Below are 27,762 nucleotides of genomic sequence, written 5' to 3'. Positions count from 1 at the left end.
AATCTTGAATTTACATGTTTTTTCTTTCTTATATTGTTTTTGAGATATTAGAGGGTGAGTTTTAAAGTCTTTTCTTGCTCCTCCTGTGATTTTATAATGAGTGTGTATTGCGGAATGTTTCACAGCACTGAGGGAGTGACATCACCAGGAGCAGTTGGAGAGGAGGATTTTAGAGTACGCTTTTTCTGAAATCTCCTCATAAATCCCATGACTTTGGCCAAATCTTACATTTTAGTAGGAAATTTCATGGTGAATCCATTGATACAGGTTTGAAAGTGGTCAGACTTATAGTTTAGACATCAGAAGCCTCTGTTTGACACAAAGTTCATGCCAATAGATTGCCCCCCCATTGTTTTACATTGTAAGGGTGAGGTGGCACTGCAACTTCCAGCGTTCGAGTAATTACAAAGTTTTTAAAAACTATTTTTCAGCCCAGTGTCATAAGTCATGTATTTAAGTTTAAAGCCGATACCATTAACGCCCTCGGAAGAGATAGCTTTTGTATGGGGGCCTAAATTGGGGCAAAGTCTTATTTTGAAAGGCTAATTACAGACTTCCTGTTGGATTTAGGTCAGGGGTGTCAGCATATGATTTGTAGGTCTTGATTAGACAAATAATTGAGTTTTGGTTTGATCTCTCTACGACATTCCTACGGGCTGTGGCGGCCATATTAGTTACATAGGTGGCGCTACAAAGCACATTTTGACACTTTGGGGGTTGATTTTTACATTTTAGCAAATTTTTCATGACACCTGATGTGTGTGCCAAATTTGGTGAGTTTGAGCATGTTTAGGGGGTCAAATTTAGGGTTTAAGTGGCATAATAATAAAGAAAGAAAGAAAGAAAGAAAGAAACAAACAAACACGAAAAACAATAGGGTCCTCTTCCTTTTGGGCTCGGTCCCTAATGAAAGGAAATTCGCAAAGTTCTTGTTAGGGCCTGAGCACCGAAGGTGTGAAGGCACTATTGTATTTCATGTGTTTGTTTGTTTCTTTCTTATTATTCCACCACTTCAGACCTAAATTTGACCAATGATAGTTTCCAGAATTCATCTTCAATTCTCTCCACTGTAAGGCAGAGTAACAGCAGTGGATAGCTCCTTGCGTTAGCCAATGCAACAGCTGGCTTGTTGTAGCAGCCTGAAGGACTATTTATACATCCGTGGAAGGACTATTAAGGACTGTTGTTAAGCTAATGGAAGAAATGATCTGGACTGTGCAGCGCAGCAGCAGCAGGACGCCACCGGGGAGGCTGGAGAGAGAAGCAACCGGAGAAACAACCAGGAGAGTTAGCTTGTTTGTCATTGTTGCTAATGATATCAGACTGGTTAACCAGCAGCCACAAAGTTCTGTTAATTAACAAACAAGATGACCAACAGCCACAAATGGATGTTATGACATGAATACTTCATCTCCATGAAAGAAAGAAGAAGACATCAGATAACGTGAGTCATATACAGCTTCTCTCTCTCTGTCTCTTTGGTCGCTAATTTAATCTCTGATGGTTAAATGTCTCTGTGGCTGTTGTGTGAATTTATCTCCTGAACAAGAATGCAGCAGAGATCATATAATGTGTTGTGGGTAGTTTGCTTGTTGAAGTTACAGTGAGCTGCTTGGACTCACTCATTCATGTGGAATTGATCCCATTTTTAATTGAATGGTTGTTCAGTCACCTGTTGATGTTTTGTGATTAGTGAATGAGTGTGCAGGAGGTCTGGCTGCTTGCTTCTGACAGTTTCTTTAGTTCGTTATTAAGCTGAGTCGTATATTGAGTAATATGCTTAAAGTGACTAGAATAACAAGTGTTAACTAGGGGTGCAACTGATCGTAGTTGATCTGTGATCCGTAGGGATCGCCCCCCCACGGTTCGGCAGGCATATGAACTGTGGATTAATCGCAAAATTTAATGTCTCATTTAAGACAAGGTAAACAAACTGCTGTAAGTGCAAGACATGGGCAGACAGCGTGTCGCTAACAGGGATTTTGAAGGGTAACGATCGATCAGCATCTAACGGGTCGGAAGTGACATGTGGGGTATGTTTACACTCTGTTTGATGTGATGCAGCTAAGCAGCTAATTAGCTATGTAGCTGCTAACTGATGTTAGTGGTCAATGTTTGTTTGATGGCTCGTTCAACAAGATGCTGGACAAGACGTGTGTTCATGTTTCTAAGTTATCATCAAGTTTTGATGATGTGGACACAGACTGTTGTTTCATTCACTACCGTGTTTAAAAGAGGAAGGTATCATGCTTCATATTGCAATTTAATTTAACAATAATTGAGCATTGAATATTTCATATATTTTATTTTATTTTATTTAAACATTGGACATCTTAAATGTTGTTTGTCTTGAAAGTTTTCATTTAAGACAATGGGCAAAAGTTCATTGCTGTTTCTTGCTGTAAGTGTGTTACAGAATAAATGGAAAACAGAGTTTTATTTGTCTCTCCCCTTTTTTTGCTGATCCTAAAAATGATCCGATCCGTGACTCAAATCCATGATTACGAATCGGAACCGTGAGTTGATTGTCAATGGTTATGCTGAAATGGTACCAGTCGACCAGCTGAATTGAAGCTATGGAGAACTCTGGTACATCCCACATCACGGAGTGTATCGCTCAAAGAAAGGAACCTTAAGGGTAGTGTTTGACTGTGGTGCAGTCTTTAAAGGAACATGACTTAACTGCCAACTGCTGCGGGGTCCAGACCTTACCAACTCACTCATTGGAGTTCTCATCAGATTCAGACAAGAGCCGGTTGCTTTGATGGCTGACATCAAGCAATTTTTCATCAAGTCAGAGTATCAGAAAAGTATTGTGACTATCTGTGATTCCTGTGGTGGCCCGATAGTCATGTGCAGCAAGATCTTGTTGAATACCAGATGAAAGTACAGGAGCTTTGAAAAAGAGATGCAAGTCTTTAAAACAACACTCTGTGGACAGTGTTTATGTCCTGAAGATCTTGTCCAAGCAGAAAGCGCCATCAAGAAGAACTGCTTGTACTAGAAGCTGGTAAACATGGCGTCAAAAGAAGCAGTCATTTGTACAAACTGGATCCAGTGTTGGATGATGGACTTCTGAGAGTAGGTGGTTGCCTGAATAGACTAGCGATGCCAGAGGAGGCCAAGCATCCAATTATTCTCTCGAAGGACCTTCACATATCCACACTATTGTTACGACATATTCATGAACAACTCAGACATGGAGGAAGAAATTATATGCTGTCTCGCCTCCATAAGAAATACTGGATTATCAAAGCTAACTCTCCTGCAAGACAGGTCATTACAGATTGTGTTGTGTGTAAACGACAGCGGGGCAGAGTTCGAGAACAAAAAATGGCAGACTTGCCCCTGGAGAGGATTTTACCAGACAAGCCTCCATTTACAGATGTAGGAGTGCATTACTTCGGACCTATAGAGATCAAGAGAGGACAAAGTCTTGTGAAAAGATATGGTGTAATCTTCACCTGCATGGCAAGCAGGGTAGTACATATTGAAGTTGCATATACACTTGACACAGACTCCTGTATCCATGCATTAGGAAGATTCATCTTTAAGATCAGACAATGGCATAAATTTTATCGGAGTGGAAAGAGAATTAAGAGAAGCACTCAGTGGCTTGAATCATGACAAAATCCAGAGTGCTATGCTTCAGTGAGGGATAAAGAGGTACAGGATCCCATCACGGTGGTGTTTGGGAGCGACTGAGCCGCATGGTTCGAAATGTGCTGCGCTTCTTCTGTTCTTAAGCAACAAGTTTTGGATGATGAAGGATTGCAAACTTAAATTTGTGAAGTTGAAGCAATCTTGAATGATCGACCCATTACCAAAATTTCTGATGATCCAATGGACCCGGAGGCACTCACACCAAACCATCTTCTTCTATCTGTTGGGCCTTGGCTACAAGTTTGGCTATCAGCAATAATTAATGATTATCAAGATAATTATTAATTATTAAAATCAATAAAATTATTAATACAAATTAATAATAACAGGGCACCACCCTGGAGTCAGGGAAAAAGATAGCCAATTCAGTCTCAAAGTGTATTAATCTATCAATTTGGAACTTTGCTTAACAATTAACTTAATAACTATAAACAAAATTATCATATCAATAACTAGTTATGGTGGAAGGATTTTGGAGTTCTTTCCAGAGCAGAGGTTGGCAAAACTCACTCTTGTGCAACATTAAAACAGACAACAGGTATATCCAAAAGCATTTATTAAACAAAAAGGTAAAGAGCAAAACACATAATATTAATCTAGTTAAGTATACTTACATACAAATGTGTGTGTGTGTATGTGTGTGTGGGTCGGTATGTGTGTGGAAGACAATGGTAAGATGGCTGAAGTCACGTGGTGACTGAGCACATGACATGCAGACAATATGGCCAACAGAGGGAACTACAGAGATAAAAGGCCAGACCATGTGGTGTCTTGAACCACATGTGCTGCCTGAACCAAAGTTTGAAAAGCTAGGTTTTAAACCTCTTAACTATGTGGTTCTCTATTCAAGGCCAATTGGTGTAGGCTAAATGTGCCAGGTTATGAAGAGGTTAGTTGCATGCAAGGCCTAGTTACTGGATGTAACATGTGTTAAGCATGCTAACATTAACCTAGCGGTGTGACTATGCTATAATCTGACTATGAACAACAAGGACATCACAACAGTAGTTCACTGAATAACATTAGCCAAATCAATACGTGTACGGTACATTGATTACGTTGAACAGTCTTGCTTAGCCATGTTATGCTATACTACATTGCTAGGCTATGCCCAGTTGTTACCAGTCCATGAAGAAAGAGATGCTTGTTGCATTCTGCTTCTCAGCTGGTGAATCCGTGGAAGAGACAGGCTGAGCACAGGGAGCACATACAGGTCTTACCAGACCAGACAGTTCTTACCAGACTAGTAACAGACACACACTACAGCTAGCAGGACAGAAACCTGGTATGTTCATGACTTGTACAAATACTTCAATAAAACAACAAACTAAACGGCAGCCAACCGACAAGAAAATCTGTTTTTGAATCTGTGTAACATCACTCCTAACCTAACTTACCTGTGTATTAATGGCAAACTGGAAAATAGGAAAAGAAAGGACATTGAAAAATGAAAATTGCCATTACATAGACTAATAAGTGTTTGGTAAAGAAATCAGAAAAACATTTGTGATTGTTAATGAACTGTAACAGAAACACAAACACAGCTTCTCTGTAAACCAGGTTTTATTTTTTGTGTTTGGTGTTCAACAAGTCACTGCTTACTCAGGCCATGTTTTTAAAGCTTTACATTAAAACTAGAGACATAGTTTAGTTTACAGATTTTTACAATCACATACTTACAGATTTATTTAACTCATAATCAATCTTATCAGTATTCAAAAAACAAATCAGCCAAAGTGGACAGAAACTAAACAAGCCTCAATAAATTATTAGAAAATCAATTATACACATTATACATATATTCTATTGATCAACTGTAGAGCTGCAACTAATGATTATTTTTATTAACAATTTACCTTGTTTTAACTTGTTTTTGAATCATTATTTACTTTATAAAATGTCAGAAAATAGTGAAAATATTCATCACAGTTTCTAAGAGTTCAAGGTGTCTTTGAATGTTTTGTCTGACCAACAGTCCAAAACCCAAAAATATTCCAGTTACCATCATATAGAGCAGAGAGTAGCAGCAAAACCTCACATTTAAAAAGATGGAGCCTGAGAATGTTTGTCTGACAAATAATTTAAATGATCATCAATCAATCAATTCATTTCTGTTGTTCTGTCATTAAGTGTTTCAGCACTTATTACAGCCTGTAAAATATTGACACGTATTCTGTGGAGTCATGGTCTCAGCTGAACTCTACAATGAAGCTTTATGACACTGTGAAATATTCACACTTTGTTTTCTGTGGTTTCACTTCAAACTGAAAGTTTTGTTTTTTTGGAAACTTTGTGTTTTTGACTAGAAATGAAACTAAAGTTCTGTGGATTTGATCAGATGATTAAATAGAGATTTAATTTTAGATAGAAATCCTAGTTGGTGTTTTTTCTAATAATAAACAAGAATGTGTTTGTATATTTACTCTCTTCAAAAACAAAGACACATTTATGACATAAAGTAGGTGATTACACTACTCAGTTTGATTGACAGGACAGATGATCAGAGGGGCGGAGTTTTTACCACCATAATTAGGACAGGGACTGAAGTATGGGTAGAGTTTCTCAGTGAAGGAGCAGCCAGTAAAGGAGTAGATAAGAGCTGCAGCATCTACGTCATAAAAGGAGACCAGACCCTCCTCATAATCCACAAACACCCCCACCTTCTGAGGCTTAAACTTCAGAGAGAGACAGACTGAAGGGTAATTACCAGCTTTGTACTCATTTCCATTTCTCATCACTATAGTCCAGTAACCATCCTGAGGTGTCAGTGTGATTTCTCCCTTCCTGTTGATGGACTCTCTGGCCACTCCTAAATCCCATTCAGTCTTCCTTTTAACCTGAACCTCAAAGTAAAATCTGCCTGAAGAGAAACTCTGCTTTCCTAAAACACTAATACAAGGAGAAAATCTCTCTGGGTTGTCTGGGAGATTCTTCTTCACGTCACCACAGTTTACTTGTTTTCCATCATCAGACAGGATGAGATGAGGATTTGTTGTATCAGGATCAAGAGTCACATCCACTGCATACTGCTGGACCCTCTTCAGCTCAGCCTCAAACAGCTTCTTCATCTCTTTACTGAGCGTCTCCTCCAGCTGAGTCACAGTTCTCACCACAGTCCCCTCATATGATGGTGGACGGACGCTGACCTCTGTCCAGTCTTTGGTGGGTGGAGCAGCTTTCAGGGATGAGAAGTTTTGGAGGAGGTGGAGGTGGTCTTCAGAGCGTGAGAGCTGCTTCACCTCAGAGCTTCTCTTCATCAGCTCAGAGATTTCCTGTTTCAGCTCTTTGATGAAGTCTTCAGCCTGTTGCTCTGTCGTTCTTTGCTTCTCTTCAATCGTCTCAATGAGCTCATTCAGGCTTATCATAACAGATTTAATCAGAGATTTGAAGACCTGAACATCTTCTGCTATCTCTCTGTTTGCAGCTTCCTTACTGAGGTCAACTGACTCTTTGATCTTTTGAATCTTCAGTCGTCTCCTCTGGATCATCTGCTGAATTTCAGCCTCTGTCCTCCCCAGCTCTGCCTTCTTTCCTTCATATTCTTCTTTCAGAGGAACAAACTCATGTGTCTTGTGGTCTAAAACAGAGCAGAGCATGCAGACACATGTCTGGTCGGTCTTACAGAACAGCTCCAGAGGTTTATCGTGCTTCATACACATCCTGTCTTCCAGGTTCTCCACAGGGTCCATCAGCTGATGTCTTTTCAGACCTGACATTGTCAGATGAGGCTCCAGGTGAGTCTCACAGTAGGAGGTGAGACACACCAGACAAGACTTCAGGGCCTTCAGTTTGGTTCCAGTACAGACGTCACAGAGAACTTCTGGTTTGGCAGCTTGTTGCTCTGAGCTGCTGCTGCTGGCTTTCTGTTGAGCTTCCTGTCTGAACTGAGAAACCATCTCAGAGATGAAAGTATTCACCCTCAACTTAGGTCTTGTGTAGAAAACCTCTTTACAGATGGGACACCAGGAAGGGACATTCATGTTCCAGTGTTCATTTATGCAGTTTTTGCAGAAGTTGTGTCCACATGATGTGGTGACTGGATCAGTGAACACATCCAGACAGATGGAGCACAGAAACTGATCTTTAGATCGCAGACAGCTGGCAGCAGACATATCTACACACTGAGTGTGAAAAACAAAAGACACAATTGAATTAAAATTAAATTTCAATGATTTGTTCAAAAAGAAATAAGGATAATTATTGTTGTATTAAGTATAACATGTGATATTAGGTAAAGTAATTTTGAATTATATTTTCCTGTTATTGATCGGGATGGGAACACGTGAATGGAGTCGTGAGCAACCGTGATCATTGAAGTCGTGCTGGCAGCTCAAACAGTTATCCACAAGGCTGCATGGTGAGTTTAAAGTTGTTGTTTACTTTGATGACGTGTTTTATGTGAGCTGGTTTACACAAACACAGTAAGAGACTGTCATCTGCAGCTCTTTATCTAACAGCTCATTGTGGCTGTTTCTGCTTGTACTATTCTTCCATACAATCTTTAAAATGAACCACTGACAACATAACACAGAATATGTCCATATCTTGTTGTGTAGACCAACTGTTATTGAAGAATTGCACTGCTAACAAAGCTCTGCTAACTTGGTGACAAACACCTTTTATTACCTTCAGCTGCTTCACAATAAAAGCTGCTGCTTGTTGGTAGAAAGCTTTTAATGTGAAACAGCTACAGGAAATAGAATGCAGTGTGTCTGTAGGAAGTGATCAGTAAATAGTAATAAGACCAGGAAGGTTGGAGTGAAGCTGAACTCCAAACCACAGAGATTCAGTTACAAGTTACAAAAGTCCTGAGAACTGACACAGAGAGACTGTTTAAAAAACAATTAAAGTTGTTTCACTGAATCTGTGTAAAAACATCTTTAGTTATATTGTCACTAATTTCACAAGTGTCAGTATGAAATGAAAAGAGTGGAACTTCCTGTTTGCTGTGTTAAAGCTGGTTGTTGAAACATTAAATATGATCAGTTGTACTCACCAGTGTTTGGCAGAGACTCTGCTGTGTTGTTGAGAAAGACTTGATGAACTCAGTTTAATTTTTATTTGGACAGAAGTGGAGAGACTCGACTGCAGCTCTGCTGTCGCTCTGACAAACTTTAGATTTATTTCTGCAGAGTGACGTTGCAGCTCTCTTGTCTTTCCAGTGTTGCTCCTCCTCTTACTGCAGCTCTGACTGTTTGTTTCCTCCTTTTGATTTACAGCATTATTGTGAAATATCATGGAGCAAAGGTGATACTGTAAATAACAGGCAGCCAGTTTTTATTGCTGAAGTTTTCATGTAACTATTAACTTCTTTTTCTTTTTATCTTGACCGAATCCAACAAATGCCGTCTGGTCAACTGTTAAATCAACAGTTATTTCAAAAACACATTTTTTCACTTCTACAAACGGTTTCCAGATTACTTCACAAAATGACGTGAAAGACGGTTTATAACAAGAGGAAGTCATGAGTCGTCTGGCAGGCTGCACGCTGTCTGTTAGCTGCTTCACATACCTGCTGCTCTTAATGACACGCTGGTCAGTACAAATGTACAGCAACTATTGTTGTCTGGTATTTAAGTAGGGTTTAAGGACACATGGAGGCGCTGCAGCAGCTGGAGACTTCACGTTGGGAAAATGACAAACCTACAAGCAAAAATGTCAGAATGCAGACTAACGTTTCCATTCATCATGTGCTCTGCTGGACACTACTGTTGGGGACCAAAGCAGATCTCCCGACTCCCCCCCGGTCACCAGAATAAAACGCTGGCATTGTACGTTTCTGCAAACCACAGAAACATTGGTTTGCAACGAATATCTACATTTCAACACGTGTAATACGTAGCATATTAACATTTCAACAATACATATCATATCAAAATGTCAACAAAACATCTCAACATTTTTAAAGTGACATAGTTCACATGCGATCAATATGAGTTGACTTTCCTATTAGGAGGAGGAGGGGTCGGTGGATACTTAGTAAGTTTCATTTCGAGACAACCTCGAAACCAATGCCCGCTTCCCGTTTCAACCGACAAAAGTGGGTGTTTTTTTAACGAGACATCAGGACATTTGTAGCTGTTTTACTGGCGAGAAAACCGGGTGTTTTTAATGTGTGTGTTTTTATTTTATTTTTTATTTTATTTGAACCCAAACCATGATCTTTCCCTAACCCTAACCAAGTGGTTTTTGTACCTAAATCCAACTAGACCTTAACCACACAGCATTGTCACACCATAAAACATCATTATTCAACGGATAGAAATGTTAATGATAATGATAATATGCTATGTTTTGTAGAAATGTTAATATGCTTCATATTACACGTGTTGAAACGTAGATATTCAACATTTTTGTGGTTTGCAGAAACGTTCAATGCCAACGTTTGGTTCTGGTGATTGGGTTGCCAAATAAAACTTTCTATAACACTGAATCAATATGAGGCATTTATGTTGACACTTGTGTATTGTTTTGAAGCATTTGATACACTCAAAATGGAGACACACTGGGCAAATACTGGTATTGACTTTATATATTTGGCTTTAAGTCCAACTGAAATTAAATTGCCTTTTTTGTCTGCTACAGCAACATATCTGCTCTGTAAATCTCTTTCCTGTTCTCCTTTGAGAAAAGGTCAGAAACCAAATAGATAAATGTATACTTTAAATGGTTTGATTTCATGATGGCACCAGCTAGATTTACATTATTCCAATTATATAACGTTCCATTATGTGTCAACTGGAGTCCTTATTTCCAAACAGCAAATCAAATCTTGCATAAAGTGATAATGTGGCGTTCTATCACAGTCAGAGCAGACGGTCACACTGAGCCTGATAGCATCCTGCTACACAGCACAAGAGCCACAGACTCTGAACCACAACCCACATTAGCTTTCCTGCTAAAGTCTCCTTCTCATCTAACTTACAAACATAAACACAAGTCTTGTCCTGCAGCTTGTTGAACGAGCCACCAAACAAACATTCACCAGGGAAAAGTGCACCGTTAACATCAGTTAGCAGCTAGATAGCTAATTAGCTGCTCAGCTGCAGCACATTAAACAGCATGTAAACATGCAAATGTCACTTGGACCCGTTAGATGCTGGTGCTTGTCTGTCCATGACTTGTAGCTACAGCAGTTTGTTTCCTTTCTGTTCATACGGTGTAACACTGGCAGCCTGCCACCTGCTGTCAGTCAAAAACAGACACGGACATGCCCCCCCCCACGGCTGTTGTCAATCAAACACAGACACTGACACACCCCTCCAGCTGTTGTCAATCAAACACAGACACCGACACGCCCCCCCCGGCTGTTGTCAATCAAACATAGACACCAACATGCCCCTTCAGCTGCTGTCAATCAAACACAGACACCGACACGCCCCCTCCAGTTGTTGTCAATCAAACACAGACACCGACACGCCCCTCCAGCTCTTGTCAATCAAACATAGACAACAACATACCCCTTCAGCTGCTGTCAATCAAATACAGACACCGACACGCCCCCCCGGCTGTTGTCAATCAAACACAGACACTGACACGCCCCCTCCAGCTGTTGTCAATCAAACACAGACACCAACATGCCCCTCCAGCTCTGTCAATCAAACATAGACACCAACATGCCCCTTCAGCTGCTGTCAATCAAACACAGACACCGACACGCCCCCTTCAGCTGCTGTCAATCAAACACAGACACTGACACACCCCTCCAGCCAGCTCAGACAAAAAGGAGCATTTCTGATTGATCACCTTTCTGATCTGATTGACACTTTCCCGAAGACTTTTTTCCTTCCCTTTTCATAATAAAAAACTATTAACAGAACATTTGAAAACCATGTCAACATTATTTTTGACTGCAAAGAGGGAACATTAAGTATCAGCACCAAACGACAAACAGACACAGTTAGCTGTAGACTAGCTGGTGAACATAGTGGAGCATTTAGCAGCTAAAGAGCCAGATATTTCCTTCAGGAGTTGGTAGAGAGCAAAAACAGAGCTAAAAGAGAGCGAATATTGGACTCACATTCACCAGGTGGACAGAAACACGACTCCAAATGAATTAAAATGTTGCTTCATAACTGCTGGATGTGGAAATAAGCAACTGTTTGCCAACAAGTTCAACATATCAACTTAAAAGACGACGATATGTCAGTGTCGTGTTCACTTCTTGTTTCTGATGAAAACTAGTCAACAAAACATCAGATAATGCAGGTTTAAGTACCGTATTTCAATTTTGTGCAACTTAATTCTTTTCATAACCATAATCTTTGTTTCACCCTGTACATGTACACATTATTTATTTATTTATTTATTACAGATGCCCCCTTATAGTGTAAATCACAATTACATCTAACATATTTCTCGGTTTGTATTACACACATGAAATATCAACAACACAGAACTTCTGCATGTTTCCAGTAAGTGATTTACCAAACAAATAAAATGTGATATCATATGTGAATCAGGATTTATTCATAAAAAAATAAAACATTGGAAAATAATAAATAATAATAACCATTCCATTAGGTTGTTGCAGCATTTTAATTGTTGTTCTATTGTTTTATTTAAACGTTTCCTTAAGGTGACTGTTAGAAACTCATTCAATGCCACATTTAAGAAGATGTGTGTTGAGATGTCATTCAGCCAGTGAATTAATATACATTTTCATGATGAGTATTTATCTAAATTAGAGTCTAATGTGACAATTATCTGTGTTTATACATAACTGACATGATGATATTAATATAATAACAATAAAAATGTGTTTTTGTGTTATCAACCCTGAAACTGAGATTGTAAATGAATAAATAAATACATTTATTTAAAAACTTAAATATGAAGGTAGGCTACCTGTAGTAGCCTTAATGCACCCTTGTCTCCAATTGGATAATTTCCTCGCCACGATCAGCCAATGATGTGAGGAGATGTAGGTAGTGGGCGGGACTGAGGTGGGCTGACGTCAGCAGGTAATTAAATGGTTTGCCTTCGAAATAAGACTGTGGAGAGAATTTTGTCCCTTTAATTGTCTGAAACAGACTGTCAGGTTTCAGTCGATTTATCAATTAACAGAAAAAATTATAAACTATTTTGATAATGAATTCTGTCTGTATTTCACCTAATTAGTAAAAACAACAAACTGCTTCAGTGATGCTACATGTGACATTTTGCTGCTTCACATCACTTGAAATTCATCACTGATTTTTTTCATCACTGTGACAAACACAAGCTGCTTGGCAAGTTATTATTTTATTTTTTCCTAATATTTTGTTCAGTTTAGTTTTTTTGACTGTTAAAGTTCCCCTCCCCTTAAAAACATGTTTTTCTTCTTGTTCAGTTGGATGTCGTTCTTCTTCTCAGTGCAGAATGATGTTTGTTCAGTTTGTTTACATTCATCTGCTGAGGTAGGAAAGTTTCTCTGAGCTCATTGAAAACCTGATTTTTTAATGGGCGGGGCTATGAGCAGGATCTGTGACATCACAACTAGTTTGGAGCCAATCACGATCCAGTATGCAACTTACACCAGTGTGATGTGGAAACTTGAAACCTCCAGTGCACAAACACTGAGAATGAACTTTACAGTGAAGGAGGAGACATCTTGTGCCCAGCAGGAAAACTTGAAATATGTTATAATATGTTAGCATAATTTAATATATTTGCATATTTCTAGATTCTGGAATTTTGTAACGATGGAGAAGGACCAGATGTAATTTGGAGGATTTCAACAGGATAACTGAACTTATTTATTCAGAGTATTTTATATAAATCTTGTCTTTAAAGACAATAGTTTGGGCTAAGAAAAGTGGCTTTACAGGGTGTATCACACAGGTATCTTTGCATGTGGGGGTACATGTATGTGTGGTTGCAAAAAAAGGAACAAAAAGACAGGCTGAGAAAACCTTGTACATCACCTAAACCTAGCATAATTAGCATGACTAACAGTAACAGCCAACAAAAAAACAGCAAAATCATCTTAGCAAAGAAGGAATATACAGGTAACTATATTAACAGTACTTACGATTCAATGGATGCACACAATAGCCAAAACTAAAGGCACTCAAACCCTTCTTAGAACTGAATTAGCTTCAATCTTCGAACACCGTTGAATCTTGTTTTAACCTGTTTTTTGAATCATTATTTACTTTATAAAATGTCAGAAAATAGTGAAACTGAGTCATGGTCTCAGCCGAACTCTACAATGAAGCTTTATGACACTGTGAAATATTCACACTTTGTTTTCTGTGGTTTCACTTCAAACTGAAAGTTTTGTTTTTTTGGAAACTTTGTGTTTTTGACTAGAAATGAAACTAAAGTTCTGTGGATTTGATCAGATGTTTAAATAGAGATTTAATTTTAGATAGAAATCCTAGCTGGTGTTTTTTCTCATAATAAACAAGAATGTGTTTGTTTATTTACTCTCTTCAAAAACAAAGACACATTTATGACATAAAACAGGTGATTACTCTACTCAGTTTGATTGACAGGACAGATGATCAGAGGGGCGGAGTTTTTACCACCATCATTAGGACCAGGACTGAAGTATGGGTAGAGTTTCTCAGTGAAGGAGCAGCCAGTAAAGGAGTAGATAAGAGCTGCAGCATCTACGTCATAAAAGGAGACCAGACCCTCCTCATAATCCACAAACACCCCCACCTTCTGAAGCTGAGACTGCAGAGAGAGACGGACTGGAGGGTTATTACAAGCACTGTACTCATTTCCATTTCTCAACCATATAGTCCAGTAACCATCCTGAGGTCTTAGTGTGATTTTTCCCTTCCTGTTGATGGACTCTCTGGCCACTCCTAAATCCCATTCAGTCTTCCTTTTAACCTGAACCTCAAAGTAAAATCTGCCTGAAGAGAAACTCTGCTTTCCTAAAACACAGCAACAATCAGAAAATCTCTCTGGGTTGTCTGGGAGATTCTTCTTCACATCACCATAGTTAACTTGTTTTCCATCATCAGACAGGATGAGATACATACTTGCTGTATCAGGATCAAGAGTCACATCCACTGCATACTGCTGGACCCTCTTCAGCTCGACCTCAGCAAGCAACTTCTTCATCTCTTTACTGAGCGTCTTCTCCAGCTGAGTCACAGCTCTCACCACAGTCCCCTCATATGATGGTGGATGGACGCTGACCTCTGTCCAGTCTTTGGTGGGTGGAGCAGCTTTCAGGGACGGGAAGTTTTGGAGGAGGTGGAGGTGGTCTTCAGAGCGTGAGAGCTGCTTCACCTCAGAGCTTCTCTTCTTCAGCTCAGACATTTCCTGTTCCAGCTCTTTGATTAAGTCTTCAGCCTGTTTCTCTGTCGTTCTTTGCTTCTCTTCAGTCGTCTCAATGAGCTCATTCAGGCTTCTCTGAACAGACTCCATCAGAGCGGTGAAGACCTGAACACCTTCTGCTATCTCTCTGTTTGCATCTTCCTTACTGAGGTCAACTGAGTGTTTGATCTCTTGAATCTTCAGTCGTCTCTTCTGGATCATCTGCTGAATTTCAGCCTCTGTCTTCCCCAGCTCTGCCTTCTTTCCTTCATATTCTTCTTCCAGAGGAACAAACTCATGTGTCTTGTGGTCTAAAACAGAGCAGAGCATGCAGACACATGTCTGGTCGGTCTTACAGAACAGCTCCAGAGGTTTATCGTGCTTCATACACATCCTGTCTTCCAGGTTCTCCACAGGGTCCATCAGCTGATGTCTTTTCAGACGTGAAGTTGTCAGATGAGGCTCCAGGTGAATCTCACAGTAGGAGGTCAGACACACCAGACAGGACTTCAGGGCCTTCAGTTTGGTTCCAGTACAGACGTCACAGAGAACTTCTGGTTTGGCAGCTTGTTGCTCTGAGCTGCTGCTGCTGGCTTTCTGTTGAGCTTCCTGTCTGAACTGAGAAACCATCTCAGAGATGAAAGTATTCACCTTCAACTTAGGTCTTGTGTAGAAAACCTCTTTACATATTGGACACAGGTACTGGACATTACTGTTCCAGTGTTCAGTGATGCAGTTTTTGCAGAAGTTGTGTCCACATGGTGTGCTGACTGGATCAGTGAACACATCCAGACAGATGCAGCACAGAAACTGATCTTTAGATAGCAGACAGCTGGCAGCAGACATATCTACACACTGAGTGTGAAAAACAAAAAACACAATTGAATTAAAATTAAATTTCAATTATTTGTTCAAAAAGAAATAAGGGTAATTACAGTTTTATTAAGTATAATATGTGATTTTACATAAAGTAATATTGAATCATATTTTCCCTGTTATCGATCGGGATGGGAACATGTGAACATGTGAGTCATGCTGGCAGCTCAAACAGTTATCCACAAGGCTGCATGGTGAGTTTAAAGTTGTTGTTTACTTTGATGACGTGTTTTATGTGAGCTGGTTTACACAAACACAGTAAGAGACTGTCATCTGCAGCTCTTTATCTAACAGCTCATTGTGGCTGTTTCTGCTTGTACTATTCTTCCATACAATCTTTAAAATGAACCACTGACAACATAACACAGAATATGTCCATATCTTGTTGTGTAGACCAACTGTTATTGAAGAATAGCACTGCTAACAAAGCTCTGCTAACATGGTGACAAACACCTTTTATTACCTCCAGCTGCTTCACAATAAAAGCTGCTGCTTGTTGGTAGAAAGCTTTTAATGTGAAACAGCTACAGGAAATAGAATGCAGTGTGTCTGTAGGAAGTGATCAGTAAATAGTAATAAGACCAGGAAGGTTGGAGTGAAGCTGAACTCCAAACCACAGAGATTCAGTTACAAGTTACAAAAGTCCTGAGAACTGACACAGAGAGACTGTTTAAAAAACAATTAAAGTTGTTTCACTGAATCTGTGTAAAAACATCTTTAGTTATATTGTCACTAATTTCACAAGTGTCAGTATGAAATGAAAAGAGTGGAACTTCCTGTCTGCTGTGTTAAAGCTGGTTGTTGAAACATTAAATATGATCAGTTGTACTCACCAGTGTTTGGCAGAGACTCTGCTGTGTTGTTGAGAAAGACTTGATGAACTCAGTTTAATATTTATTTGGACAGAAGTGGAGAGACTCGACTGCAGCTCTGCTGTCACTCTGACAAACTTATAGTTTCATTTCTGCAGAGTGACGTTGCAGCTGTCTTGTCTTTCCAGTGTTGCTCCTCCTCTTACTGCAGCTCTGACTGTGAGTTTGTTTCCTCCCTCTGATTTACAGCATTATTATGGAATATCTGAAGTACCTGACAGGTGGGAGGAGTAAGACATGTGAAAAGATGTTGCTCAGCTTAATTATGTGTGTTGAAAGTTTGAGGTTTTCCACAAGGTGATCAAAAAACAAATAAACCCTGATTATAGATTTATTTTTGCCACAAGAGACTAAAATACAAACGCTGAACTGTGCAGCCAGTTTTGATGTGACTATTAACTTCTTTTTCTCTTCATCTTGAACTGAGTTCAACAAATGTCGTCTGGTCAACATTGATGTTAAATCAACAGTTATTTCAAAAACACATTTTCAACTTTTACTTTTACACTTTACTTCAACAAACACAAAACAAGGTGAAAGACAGTCGACAACAACCAAAGAATCATTTTATTTTATCTCATGCAGATACGATTTCTATATTTTGCTTCATGTTCTACCTTATTTGTTCCTTTGCTGTAAAGCCGATTAGTTGAGACTGTTTTGTGGTGAACCACCACAGTCCTAACAGGGATAAATGTAGAATCTATCATCTCTGTACTGAGATGATATTACTGTCTTAAAACAACCAAAAATCACCAAAATCCACAGTGTGTCCACACAGTCATTTAAAAGTCTCTGTGAAGCTTATATTCAGCTTCAGCAGTCTGAGTTAGTCATATCAAGTGGATATCTGACACATTTACAGTCTTTTTAGCATCAAATTCCCTCTTTGTGTTTCCTCAGACAGTGTTTCCCTGTTGAGCTGCAGGTGGAAGTATAGTAACAAAAAGAGGAACTTTGGCACTAAAAAGATATGTAACGTTGAAAGATATCTACTTGATTTGACTCATTTGGACGCTGAAGCTTCATATTAGCTTCAGATAAACTTTTAAATACAGTTTTGCACAGAAGGAGGACTGTGGATTTTGTCCTCCATCACTTCCATTGTAAGGTCATTATGAAGGGATCTTCTAATGGTCAGTATGAACAGGAGGAATGATTACAGCAAGAAAAACAGCTTTAATGTTCATTTGGGCTCCTGACTGTTGGTTTAAGACACACTTGAACAATTTTGAATCCATTCTTTAAGAGCAAAGGAAAAAAAATACTAAACTAATATAAATAATAACGAGATTTTGAAATAAATATCATTACATGAGTCTTAATTTACCACAGATTCTCCAAATATAAATTAATTATTTCCACTTTGGTACATACTGGTATCATATTGTGGTGGTTCTAAAACTTTTTCACATCAAGGACCCCTAAGCTGACACAAATTAGACCAGAGACCCCCATCTGATGAGAATTTTTAATTTTAGATGTTTTATGTAATTAAATGTATGTAAGTTTTGTGAAAGTGCATTAAAGCCACAATAGTCAGACATTCTGTCATTGTGTTCCTTGTGGATGAAATCACAGTGAAAATAAATTATTCCCCTTTTTGCTGGGGTCCCCTGAAATCCCCTGAAGGACCGTTGGGGTCTCCGGAACACACTTTGAGAACCACTGCCACACTGTACCCGTCTTTGTTGGTTGTGTTTTGAAAGTCCAGACCGGAAGCCTTGTATCTGTTGTTTCCGGTAGCTGGACGGTTGTCTGACCGTCTGACAGCTGGTTCAGACAGCAGTCGGACTGTTGATGGACTATATTTCCTTCCTGAGGATATTTCACCGACACGGTTGAGAGCAGCGGACCCGAGCCAGAGCTGCACCGGTCCGGCCATGGACGAGCAGGCGGGCCCCGGTGTCTTCCTACCCGGCGGTGGGAATATTAAAGCTCCGCAGACTGGCGACGTCGGCGGCGGAGAGGCGGCCAGGGCTCAGTACAGCATCCCGGGGATTTTACACTTTCTCCAGCATGAGTGGGCCCGCTTCGAGGTGGAGAGGGCGCAGTGGGAGGTGGAGCGGGCCGAGCTGCAGGTAAGCAATCACGGAGGGTTTCTTTGGTCTCCAACGGGGGAAAACGCTGCGCCAAACCGCTCTGAAAAATGTGGAAATTCATTATGTCATCGCTTATCGGCGAATATATGTGCCAGATAAAGTAAGAAATACAACTTATTTTGAAAGGAAAAGATCATTTTTAAAATTCGGCATTGGTGTTTTCCTCTTAAAAACACGTCTTTTGGTAACATTGGTACTTTTGGGGGATGCTTCACACTATTTGCTGCCGTCTCCTGTGATGTGTTTGTCTGTACGCTGAATATGACGCACATTTATACTGAAATGTAAAATGTTATTGACATATGAGCTGATTTTCTAATTATTAGATGCCGAATTTAAGGGAAGGCTTGAATGGTTCCAGAAAAGGTGTTGAATAGTCTTCCTGAGGTCTGTTGGTTTAATGTCAAGTAAGAAGACGTAGAAATGCCAAATATTTACAGGCATGTTTGCGTGATGTTGTGTTGACTGAGCTCATATCGGGCTACTTGCTAACCAGGTTAGATGTGGTTGAGATTTCAGTGTTTCCAGTTTTGTTGTGTGGTGAATGTCGGTTGTTGTATGATAATATGATGTTAGCTTATATTTGTATAATTAATAAAACTCAGCCAAGCTACGTCGCTTATCGGTTACCTGTGCAGCGCAGAAAACCCTGTATACAAGCTATTAGATCCATTATCGGACAAACCCGTTTGCGGCTATCAGTAAGTGCCTGATTTTGGTTTGGGTTTTTTTTTTTCAGGCATCACTTAATTTCTCCTTAACCAAGAATTTATTTAGAAGAACAAGAGTGCCTGGACCACCCAGAGCTCAGAGACTGACATGATGCCCCCCACCCCCCACACACACACCTAAATGTCAGACTGCACGTCAGTCGTTGTGATCTGTCCGATAATGGACTCACAGTGATGTACTGCGTGATCTGGTTGAGTCACGAAATGTTGGGTCTGCTGTTGTATCAGCTGTAACTTCATTTTAGGAGCCAACTGGAGGCGGTCTGCTGACGGTGTCCAGTGTTTTCCTGTCAGTCTCTGCAGGACAGTTAACCTGGTTCAGAGAGCCGCTTATAAAACACCACTAATCACAAAAAATGTACCTGATTTTGAGAAGGACCGTCCTGTAGCCATGATTAAATCTACCTAACAAACAGCTGTAGAGAATTAACAAAATGAGAATTATCTGGTTTATGTTGATCTAGATTTATTTTTGCAGAACGATGTGATGGAACTGTAATACAGACACATTATCAGAGTATATTTTACAGGATATTAATAGTGGTTCTTATGTGAATAGATAAACTTATTTTGGCTTATTTACAGCCAACATCTAAATTAGTGACAAAATCAAGGCAGTGTGGGCAGCAGAGGAGTAGAAAACATGTTGCCATGATGTCATGACGGCTGCATTTAAAAAGAAAATACATAACATAATAAAGCGGATCAATCATATTGGGCTCTTAGGACGTTTATTTTCTGTGGCTTCAGTTCGGATCATTCGAGTGGGTATATTTGCTCAGAAGATTTGTGCTTATGAGAGATACTGGTTTTGAAATGCCAGTTGGAAGCAGCCTCAGAGTCTGTCCGTTCTTGATTAAAAGCTGTTTTCGCTGTCTACTTTTCTCTTTGTGGAGCTGAGCTGATACTAAAAGGTGTTGTGAAAACACTGCAGACCTCTGACTGGTCAGTCATTTATCTCAATCACAGGGTTTCTGTTTCAGAGAGAGCTTTCCACCACTCCCTCTCTCAGTCTCTCTCACAGGTTTGTTCTGTCGTTCTTTGTATTTACTGCTGCATTAGTTGGATGTGATGAATGATTGAAAAGGAGAACTGCAGAGGAGGAAAATGAAACAGAAACTTGGAGTGTCTGTCTGTGCAGTAAATCTGTTGAGTGTTTGATGGTTGTTTATTTGTGCTGTAGAACGTAACCGCTGTGAAACAATCAGAAAACAACGTTGTATTTCTGTCATTCACGGTCTTTCTCTCAGAGAAAGTTTTCCACCGCTGTCTGTCTGTCGCTCACACAGTCGCAGAGCCCAGAAGCCCCGCCCCACTGCGGCAGAGTTGAACGGCTCACTGATCGCTTGTTTATTCAATGTTTATTAATACTGATCATGTCGTGTGTCCGAATTGCACCAAATTCTACACTGCGCTCCCTTTGGTCCTCAGCAATACACCTGCCAGGTATGAAGTAGATCGGACGAACAGTTCCCGTGATATGCAAAGGACATACATACATACAGATAGACAAGGATTCCTTGCTGTATAGTTAGATGACGTATAATAACCTGTAAGCTGCCTGGTTGCCATGGCAACAGTAAACTGGCTCTGCGGGCTCTGGCTCTGTCTACATTCTGTTAATCGTTAGGAGAAAACAAATAAAAACAAAGAAAATATACACTACAGAACACTCCAACATTAAACCCTACACATACCAAGCTAGCACAAACACCTCTAAAAACTACAAACAACATATGCTACAATGCATAACGGCACACAAATAGAGAACTTTCATTACTGACAAACTGTATCAATGCTTATGTGACGTTTACCCACCTGAAAGAATAAATGGAAAACGTGATAGTGAGTCGGCTGGTCCTCAGTGGCTTTACTGGTTCAGGTGTTAACCGCTAACTGAAGAACGCAGAGCAAACCTGCAGCTTATATACCTGCAGGCATATACCTGCCTTTTATACTCAAAATAGAAATGCTTGAAATTGAATGGGGGGTGTCTGTAAACATGCAACAATAAAGTGCATACATATATAAAATAACACATGTGAGTATGTGGGCAATTAGATATAAACATCGTATGTGTCACACTAACACAGAATACACAAAGTTGGCTGTAACGTAATAACGTTAGCTTAAAAAATATAGAAGTAACAGTAACATAAAAAATAACATTATCATTAAAATTTTAAATAACATTATGATTCAAAGTTAAGAAAACGTTATCATTAAACATAAAAAAGTAATGTTAGCATTTTTCATCATTAGCATAAAAAAAAGGAAAGAATATAAGCGCTAGCATGAAATTGGACTGAGTGAATATAGGCAAAGATTCAATCATAAGAAACTATGTCAATACAGGATTTAATCAGTATTATTGATCAGCTACAGGATCATGACTCTGCACAACTGTTGGGCTTTTTTTCTCTGAAAAGTTCTAAATGTAACAACGTTAAGCATTTTCCATCTGAAGCCTTCAGATTACACAGAAACACTGAAACTACACATCGAAGTGATCACCAAAGTATTGATCACAGAGTCTGACAGTGTCATTAAACAGCCTTAAACACAAACTGTCTGAACTTAAGACAAATGTTTCTTCCTGCAGTTTCAGTGTAAAATCATCCAACTTCTGGAGATAAATGAACGTTTTTTCCCTCCAGCACAAAAACAACTTTACATCTTGATCTTCTCATAAGTTCTCAGTCATTCTGGTTTGTTTTTTGTCCCCTGCTCACTGATGACGTCGCTCAGAAACTTGTCCCTCTAAACCCAGTGCAGGTGTTGCAGAGTGTTCGACCAATCAGATGCTTCTGCTCTGTGTGCATTCAAGCTCTCTGTCTGTTATATTACATAAGTTAGAGTCATCAGCCGACCTGTGGTGTGATGACAGTACATCCATAAAGGAAATCACTTCCTGTGAGGTAATGACGTGTGGCTCTATGTGGCATTTGTGCACCATTTACCTTCATTACAACGTCCCAGCCAATCACAGCGCAGCGTCTTCTGGCTGTTTGAGCTGTTTTGTATTACAGAAGATGGGAGACGAGCTCCACAGAGCAGATACATCGTGAAACTGCTGCTCTCTTGTACTCCTTGATTTTTAATTTTCCTTCCCATTGAGCTCCGAGCCGATCAGAGCGGGACGGAGCTGACAACCCCTCCTCCTCTTCTTCCTCCTCCATCTCCTCATCCTCCTCCTCCTCCTGCAGCTGATGGTGCTGGAAACCAATTTCAGCTGCAAATCCATTTGTTCTGCAGCCGTGTTGTTTGAATGCTCCGCTGCAGACGGACTGCATGTCACTGTCACTTCCTCTGAGGTAATCCTCTGCAGGGAAGAGGAAGAGGAAACAGAGGAAGCTGGCACACAAGATGGGAGAGATTACTCAGTGTGTGTTATACGAAAACAAAGTCTTCTGTGTAGAACGTTTCCTGAAGAGAGGGGAGGAGGTGCATACATGCTCATATATGATTGTAGGCTGACATCAATGTCACTAATCAGACTTATTGATGTTTAAAATAACTTCATTATTAGGTGGCAGTAGAGCTCATTATTAGATGGCAGTAGAGCTCAGTATCTGCGGCAGTAGAGCTCATTATTAGATGGCAGTAGAGCTCACTATCTGGCAGCAGCAGAGCTCAGTATCTGGCGGCAGTAGAGCTCATTATTAGGTGGCAGTAGAGCTCAGTATCTGCGGCAGTAGAGCTCATTATTAGGTGGCAGTAGAGCTCAGTATCTGCAGCAGTAGAGCTCAGTATCTGGCAGCAGTAGAGCTCAGTATCTGCAGCAGTAGAGCTCATTATTAGGCAGCAGTAGAGCTCAGTATCTGCAGCAGTAGAGCTTATTATTAGGCGGCAGTAGAGCTCAGTATCTGGCAGCAGTAGAGCTCAGTATCTGCAGCAGTAGAGCTTATTATTAGGCGGCAGTAGAGCTCAGTATCTGGCGGCAGTAGAGCTCAGTATCTGGCAGCAGCAGAGCTCAGTATCTGGCGGCAATAGAGCTCATTATTAGGGGGCAGTAGAGCTCAGTATCTGGCGGCAATAGAGCTCATTATTAGGGGGCAGTAGAGCTCAGTATCTGGCAGCAATAGAGCTCATTATCAGGTGGCAATAGAGTTCAGTATCTGGCGGTAGTAGAGCTCATTATCAGGCAACAGTAGAGCTCAGTATCTGCGGCAGTAGAGCTCATTATTAGGTGGCAGTAGAGCTCAGTATCTGCGGCAGTAGAGCTCATTATCTGCAGCAGTAGAGCTTATTATTAGGCGGCAGTAGAGCTCAGTATCTGGCGGCAGTAGAGCTCAGTATCTGGCAGCAGCAGAGCTCAGTATCTGGTGGCAATAGAGCTCATTATTAGGGGGCAGTAGAGCTCAGTATCTGGCAGCAATAGAGCTCATTATCAGGTGGCAATAGAGTTCAGTATCTGGCGGTAGTAGAGCTCATTATCAGGCAACAGTAGAGCTCAGTATCTGCGGCAGTAGAGCTCACTTTCTGGCAGCAGTAGAGCTCATTATTAGGCAGCAGTAGAGCTCAGTATCTGGCAGCAGTAGAGCTCAGAATCAGGCAGCAGTAGAGCTCAGCATTAGGCTTCATTGCTCTACCTATTCATGATTTATTCTTTTCTTTGGCCCAACAAACCCTTTAAAAACCCTTATTTTTGTGTGTGTATCATAACAGATGACCAGCTCTCCCTGAACACTCTGGTGAACTCTGGTTAAATCTCCAAATAACCATCTTTATGGGCATTACTGTCGGTCAATTACACCCAAATATAAAAGCATTTTTTGTTCCCGGGGGGCTGCTGGGACGTGACGTCGAGGTGAAGTCATGCGTGAGCTCTGTTAGCGGGTCACACGGTCACAGCGCTGCAGCTCAGAAGGATGTTTGCCGCTCGGCTTCCTTCCTCTCCGGCCTCGGCTATAAATACACCACCGAGAGGACGACGGCCGGCCGAACACCAACACGCCGACGAGAGGATGGATGGAGACGTAAAGCTGCCGATATCACACCAACGCTTCCTGCTCACACTTCACAATAAATGCATTTTAAAACGAAGGCCGTCGCAGTCGTCGCTCCACACAGTCCTTCTAAAACTTAATCAGTAAAGTTTCCACACAGCTTTCAGTCAGAACTGAAACAACTAATCCATTAATTGATTAGTCGATCAACAGAAAATGAATCAACATTCATCGTTTCCAGCTTCTTGATCGTGAAGATTTGCTGCTTTTCTTTGTCGCATGAAAACAGTTTTTGTTGATTGATCTGTTCATCTTCATTTATTCAGTGAGGTTTGACTGGAAGCTGCTCAGTGCTGATGTACCTGTGATTAAACACACTGGACAGTAACAATTCAACCGTTGTGCACTTTTACAGTTATTACTATGTTTTTAAGATTTTTTTAGAGTGTCCTGGAAGAGGGATCCCTCCTCCTCCTCCTCCTCCTCCTCCTCCTCCTCCTCTTCTTCCTGAGGGTTTTTTTTGTGAGTTTTTCCTGATTTGATTGTCTAAGGACAGAGGATGTTGTATTGTCTGAACAAGAAGAAAACGCTGACCTGTTTCTTTCTGGCTCACTTCCACTCAAAACAATGATGCTGATGAGTTTGACAAAGCTCCAGCTGAACTTTGTCTCCTCTTCATTCAGACAGGAAGTCTCCATCTGTCCTCAACGAGTGACTCAAATATCTCACATCACATGTTCTGGCTTTTCTTTTTTCTTTATTCTGGGCAGTAAATACACCACAGACGCCATGTTTGGTTACTACTTTTTGGTAACAGAGACGCTCTGATTAGCTTTAACTAGCTGATATCACCTCCGCTGGGGTGTAAGAGCGCACGTATAGTTATGGCGTAAAGGCTCATGTACATGTACAGTCATTTTTGATTTAAAAAAAAAAGACTGAAACAATAATTAGATCATCAAAATAGTTCACACTTTATTTTCTGTCAGTCAACTAATCGTTGCAGCTCTAAAGTGCAAAACACACACACACACACCAGCCGCTTTGTGTAGAAGGTCAGTTTTAATGTGACAGTCGTTGTACATGTGTTTGGCTGTAAATGCACAGCGAAGGATGTGATGTGACGCCTCTGCAGCACGTGCATCATCATCATCATCATCACCGCCGGAGCGGCGAGTAATTCTCCCGCTCTTATCTTTCCGCTGCCTTGTTCTCGCAGCCCATTTCCTTCACTAATTAAGTGATATTTTCCCCTCGCAGAGAGGCAGACAGATGTGCTCATCTGCTCGTGGCTCTGCTGCTCATCGTCATGTGTCTTTGTAACGTTTGTGTGCAGAGGATTAATTCATATCTGCTTGTTCACAGTGTTTGTACAGCTTCTGCAGCTCTGCACAGACATTACACATAGTTAGTGGGTAGTTAGTGTCACCGCTTATTTGTCTGTTTATTCTGCAGGAGACAGAAACGGTGTCTGCATGTGACACAATAGAGCCGAACAACTGAAACTATCCTGTAAATGTTCCCGTTCTCTCACCACCAGCTCCAACCAGAGGAAGTGTGCATGGTTTGTGCTCGTCATGATTATTACATGCATTGTTTAGAAGCTTGAAAGCATATAGAGGAAACATGATGGAGATATTCCAGCTGAGTCAGCATGACGTCCTCAGAGGAGACGACCTGGACAGTGTGACGACGCTCTCCGAACAGACGCTACCTGCAGGAGCCTGGTGGGCGGAGTCGGGTCGTCTGGAGGATTCAGCTCACCTGGACTGCCTCCAGCTGCCATTTAAGCTTCATTTTAAGTTTCATTTATCTTTAAGTTATGTACAATAAATCTATTTTTAGTTATAACTCATGTGGTCTCCCCTCCTTTGTCCAGCCTTGAGCCAGGTTGTGACATATTGGGGGCTCGTCCAGGATCAAATGAACCGCTTTGGTAAGATGAAATGTAGCCTCTGTGGTAATTTGGCCCGCTTTTGTTTTTGCTACCTCCTGTGATGATGGGGGGTTTGTCAATTTGTTTGTAGGCACTTGGTTTTTAGAAAGAGTTTGCCTACCTGGTTACCAGTTTGGGAAGTATCACACATGAGTTCTGTTCTGTTTGGTTGAAATTTGGTAAGTGCTCGTCTATTGTGCATTATGGTTTATGGTGTCTGTTGTTACTGGAGAAACCTAAAACCTGTAATGAATAAACAAACTGATACAATGATACAGAACAGACACTTTGTCAAATATATAATGATTAACTGTCAATATAGTGATATTTATCGATTGATTCATAAACAAAATAACTTGCAGTAACTGGCAGAATTATGTAATCTTGTATGTTAATAGTTTGACCAAGTGGTGTTGCCGTACCTAGCAGCCTCCAGCTTCCTTCATCTTAGTGTTCTGCCGTGTGCGTCTCGTTCACACTTGGATCGGAGCGGATTTTAGTTGTGACAGCTGACTGTTCTGCCGTCATGTTGGTGATATCAGAACCACATGATACGTCCTTCCAGACTTCTTCTCATGTTAACACAACCTGTCAATTAGAATTAAGAAACATCTGCAACACCGACAGGCTCCCAATTAAAACGTTTTAATTATGAAGTTCATTCTATCTTATAGTACAAGTGAGATAACGCAGCTGCACACAGCGTCACGTCTCTGCAGAAAACATCTTCAAACTAACGTTTCAATCTCATGTTTCCCTGGAGGTCGCTCACAGACGTTTACATGTCTGCTTCTTTTATGTCCCAAAGGAACAGAAACTGTCAATGAACTCGCTTGATGTCGAGATTTGGAAGTTTGCAGGCGTCCGCTCCTCTGCGACTACCCATAACACCCTGCTCCTCACAGAGACTTAGATGTGTATGTTGGGAGCAGCACCTCTCCAGTGCTTTGTGTCTGAATAATGCAGCTGGAGGCTGAAGTTACACGCATGACAAGTGTTACTGCAGCCTGCAGCCCGGCCCGGGTTCTGTGACCCAGCTCGTTCCTTCGTCTTCTTTCACACTCTTCCTCCTTGTCTTTTTTTTAATTTTTTTTGTCTGTCGGTGTGAAGCTGCCCTATAAGGAATGGCATGCACACTTCTTGTTTTTCAGAGCGGTGGAACGTGAAAGCCACTCCGAGCCACGCCTCAGCGCCGTAACCAGGCTTTGTTTCACCAGGCAGTCGGCCAAGATTTCTCCCTGACATGAACACACTCTCCCCCCTTCAGCCTGACGTGAACCGGGCCCTGCGCACACACACACACACACACACACCACACAACACACACACACACACACACACACACACAACACTACAAGGTTACACCGCCAGCCTGAC

At 40.7% G+C, this 27,762-nt stretch overlaps 3 protein-coding genes across 4 annotated transcripts in view; 1 reads left to right on the top strand and 2 right to left on the bottom strand.

Moving 5' to 3' along the window:
• Nucleotides 1–6,123: 6,123 nt before the first annotated feature.
• Nucleotides 6,124–7,943, bottom strand: LOC137180619 (E3 ubiquitin-protein ligase TRIM21-like). The gene has a single exon (XM_067585985.1). The coding sequence runs from the start codon at nucleotides 7,773–7,775 to the stop codon at nucleotides 6,135–6,137; it is 1,641 nt and encodes a 546-aa protein (XP_067442086.1). The 5' UTR covers nucleotides 7,776–7,943; the 3' UTR covers nucleotides 6,124–6,134.
• A 2,166-nt stretch (nucleotides 7,944–10,109) lies between these two features.
• On the bottom strand, nucleotides 10,110–15,774 carry LOC137180353 (E3 ubiquitin-protein ligase TRIM21-like). Its single transcript, XM_067585682.1, has one exon. The coding sequence runs from the start codon at nucleotides 15,763–15,765 to the stop codon at nucleotides 14,122–14,124; it is 1,644 nt and encodes a 547-aa protein (XP_067441783.1). The 5' UTR covers nucleotides 15,766–15,774; the 3' UTR covers nucleotides 10,110–14,121.
• Nucleotides 15,775–18,395: 2,621 nt separating this feature from the next.
• The window catches only part of strn (striatin, calmodulin binding protein), a 67,748-nt gene continuing 58,381 nt past the window's right edge, over nucleotides 18,396–27,762 (top strand). The window contains exon 1 of one of the 2 annotated variants that reach the window (XM_067585680.1): nucleotides 18,396–18,748. In XM_067585680.1, the coding sequence (XP_067441781.1) occupies nucleotides 18,551–18,748 (198 nt within the window). In that variant the 5' untranslated portion in view covers nucleotides 18,396–18,550. The remainder of the gene's footprint in view (nucleotides 18,749–27,762) is intronic. The other variant, XM_067585681.1, reaches the window with a different exon arrangement.

The sequence above is a fragment of the Thunnus thynnus genome, chromosome 3 (genome assembly GCF_963924715.1).
Source record: "Thunnus thynnus chromosome 3, fThuThy2.1, whole genome shotgun sequence".
Taxonomy (NCBI): Eukaryota; Metazoa; Chordata; class Actinopteri; order Scombriformes; family Scombridae; genus Thunnus; species Thunnus thynnus.
This window is presented reverse-complemented; position numbering and strand designations above follow the sequence as displayed.

Bases quoted from the DNA above. Each gene is read 5' to 3' on its own strand.
- LOC137180619 (XM_067585985.1), bottom strand. From the start codon at position 7,775: ATGTCTGCTGCCAGCTGTCTGCGATCTAAAGATCAGTTTCTGTGCTCC.
- LOC137180353 (XM_067585682.1), bottom strand. From the start codon at position 15,765: ATGTCTGCTGCCAGCTGTCTGCTATCTAAAGATCAGTTTCTGTGCTGC.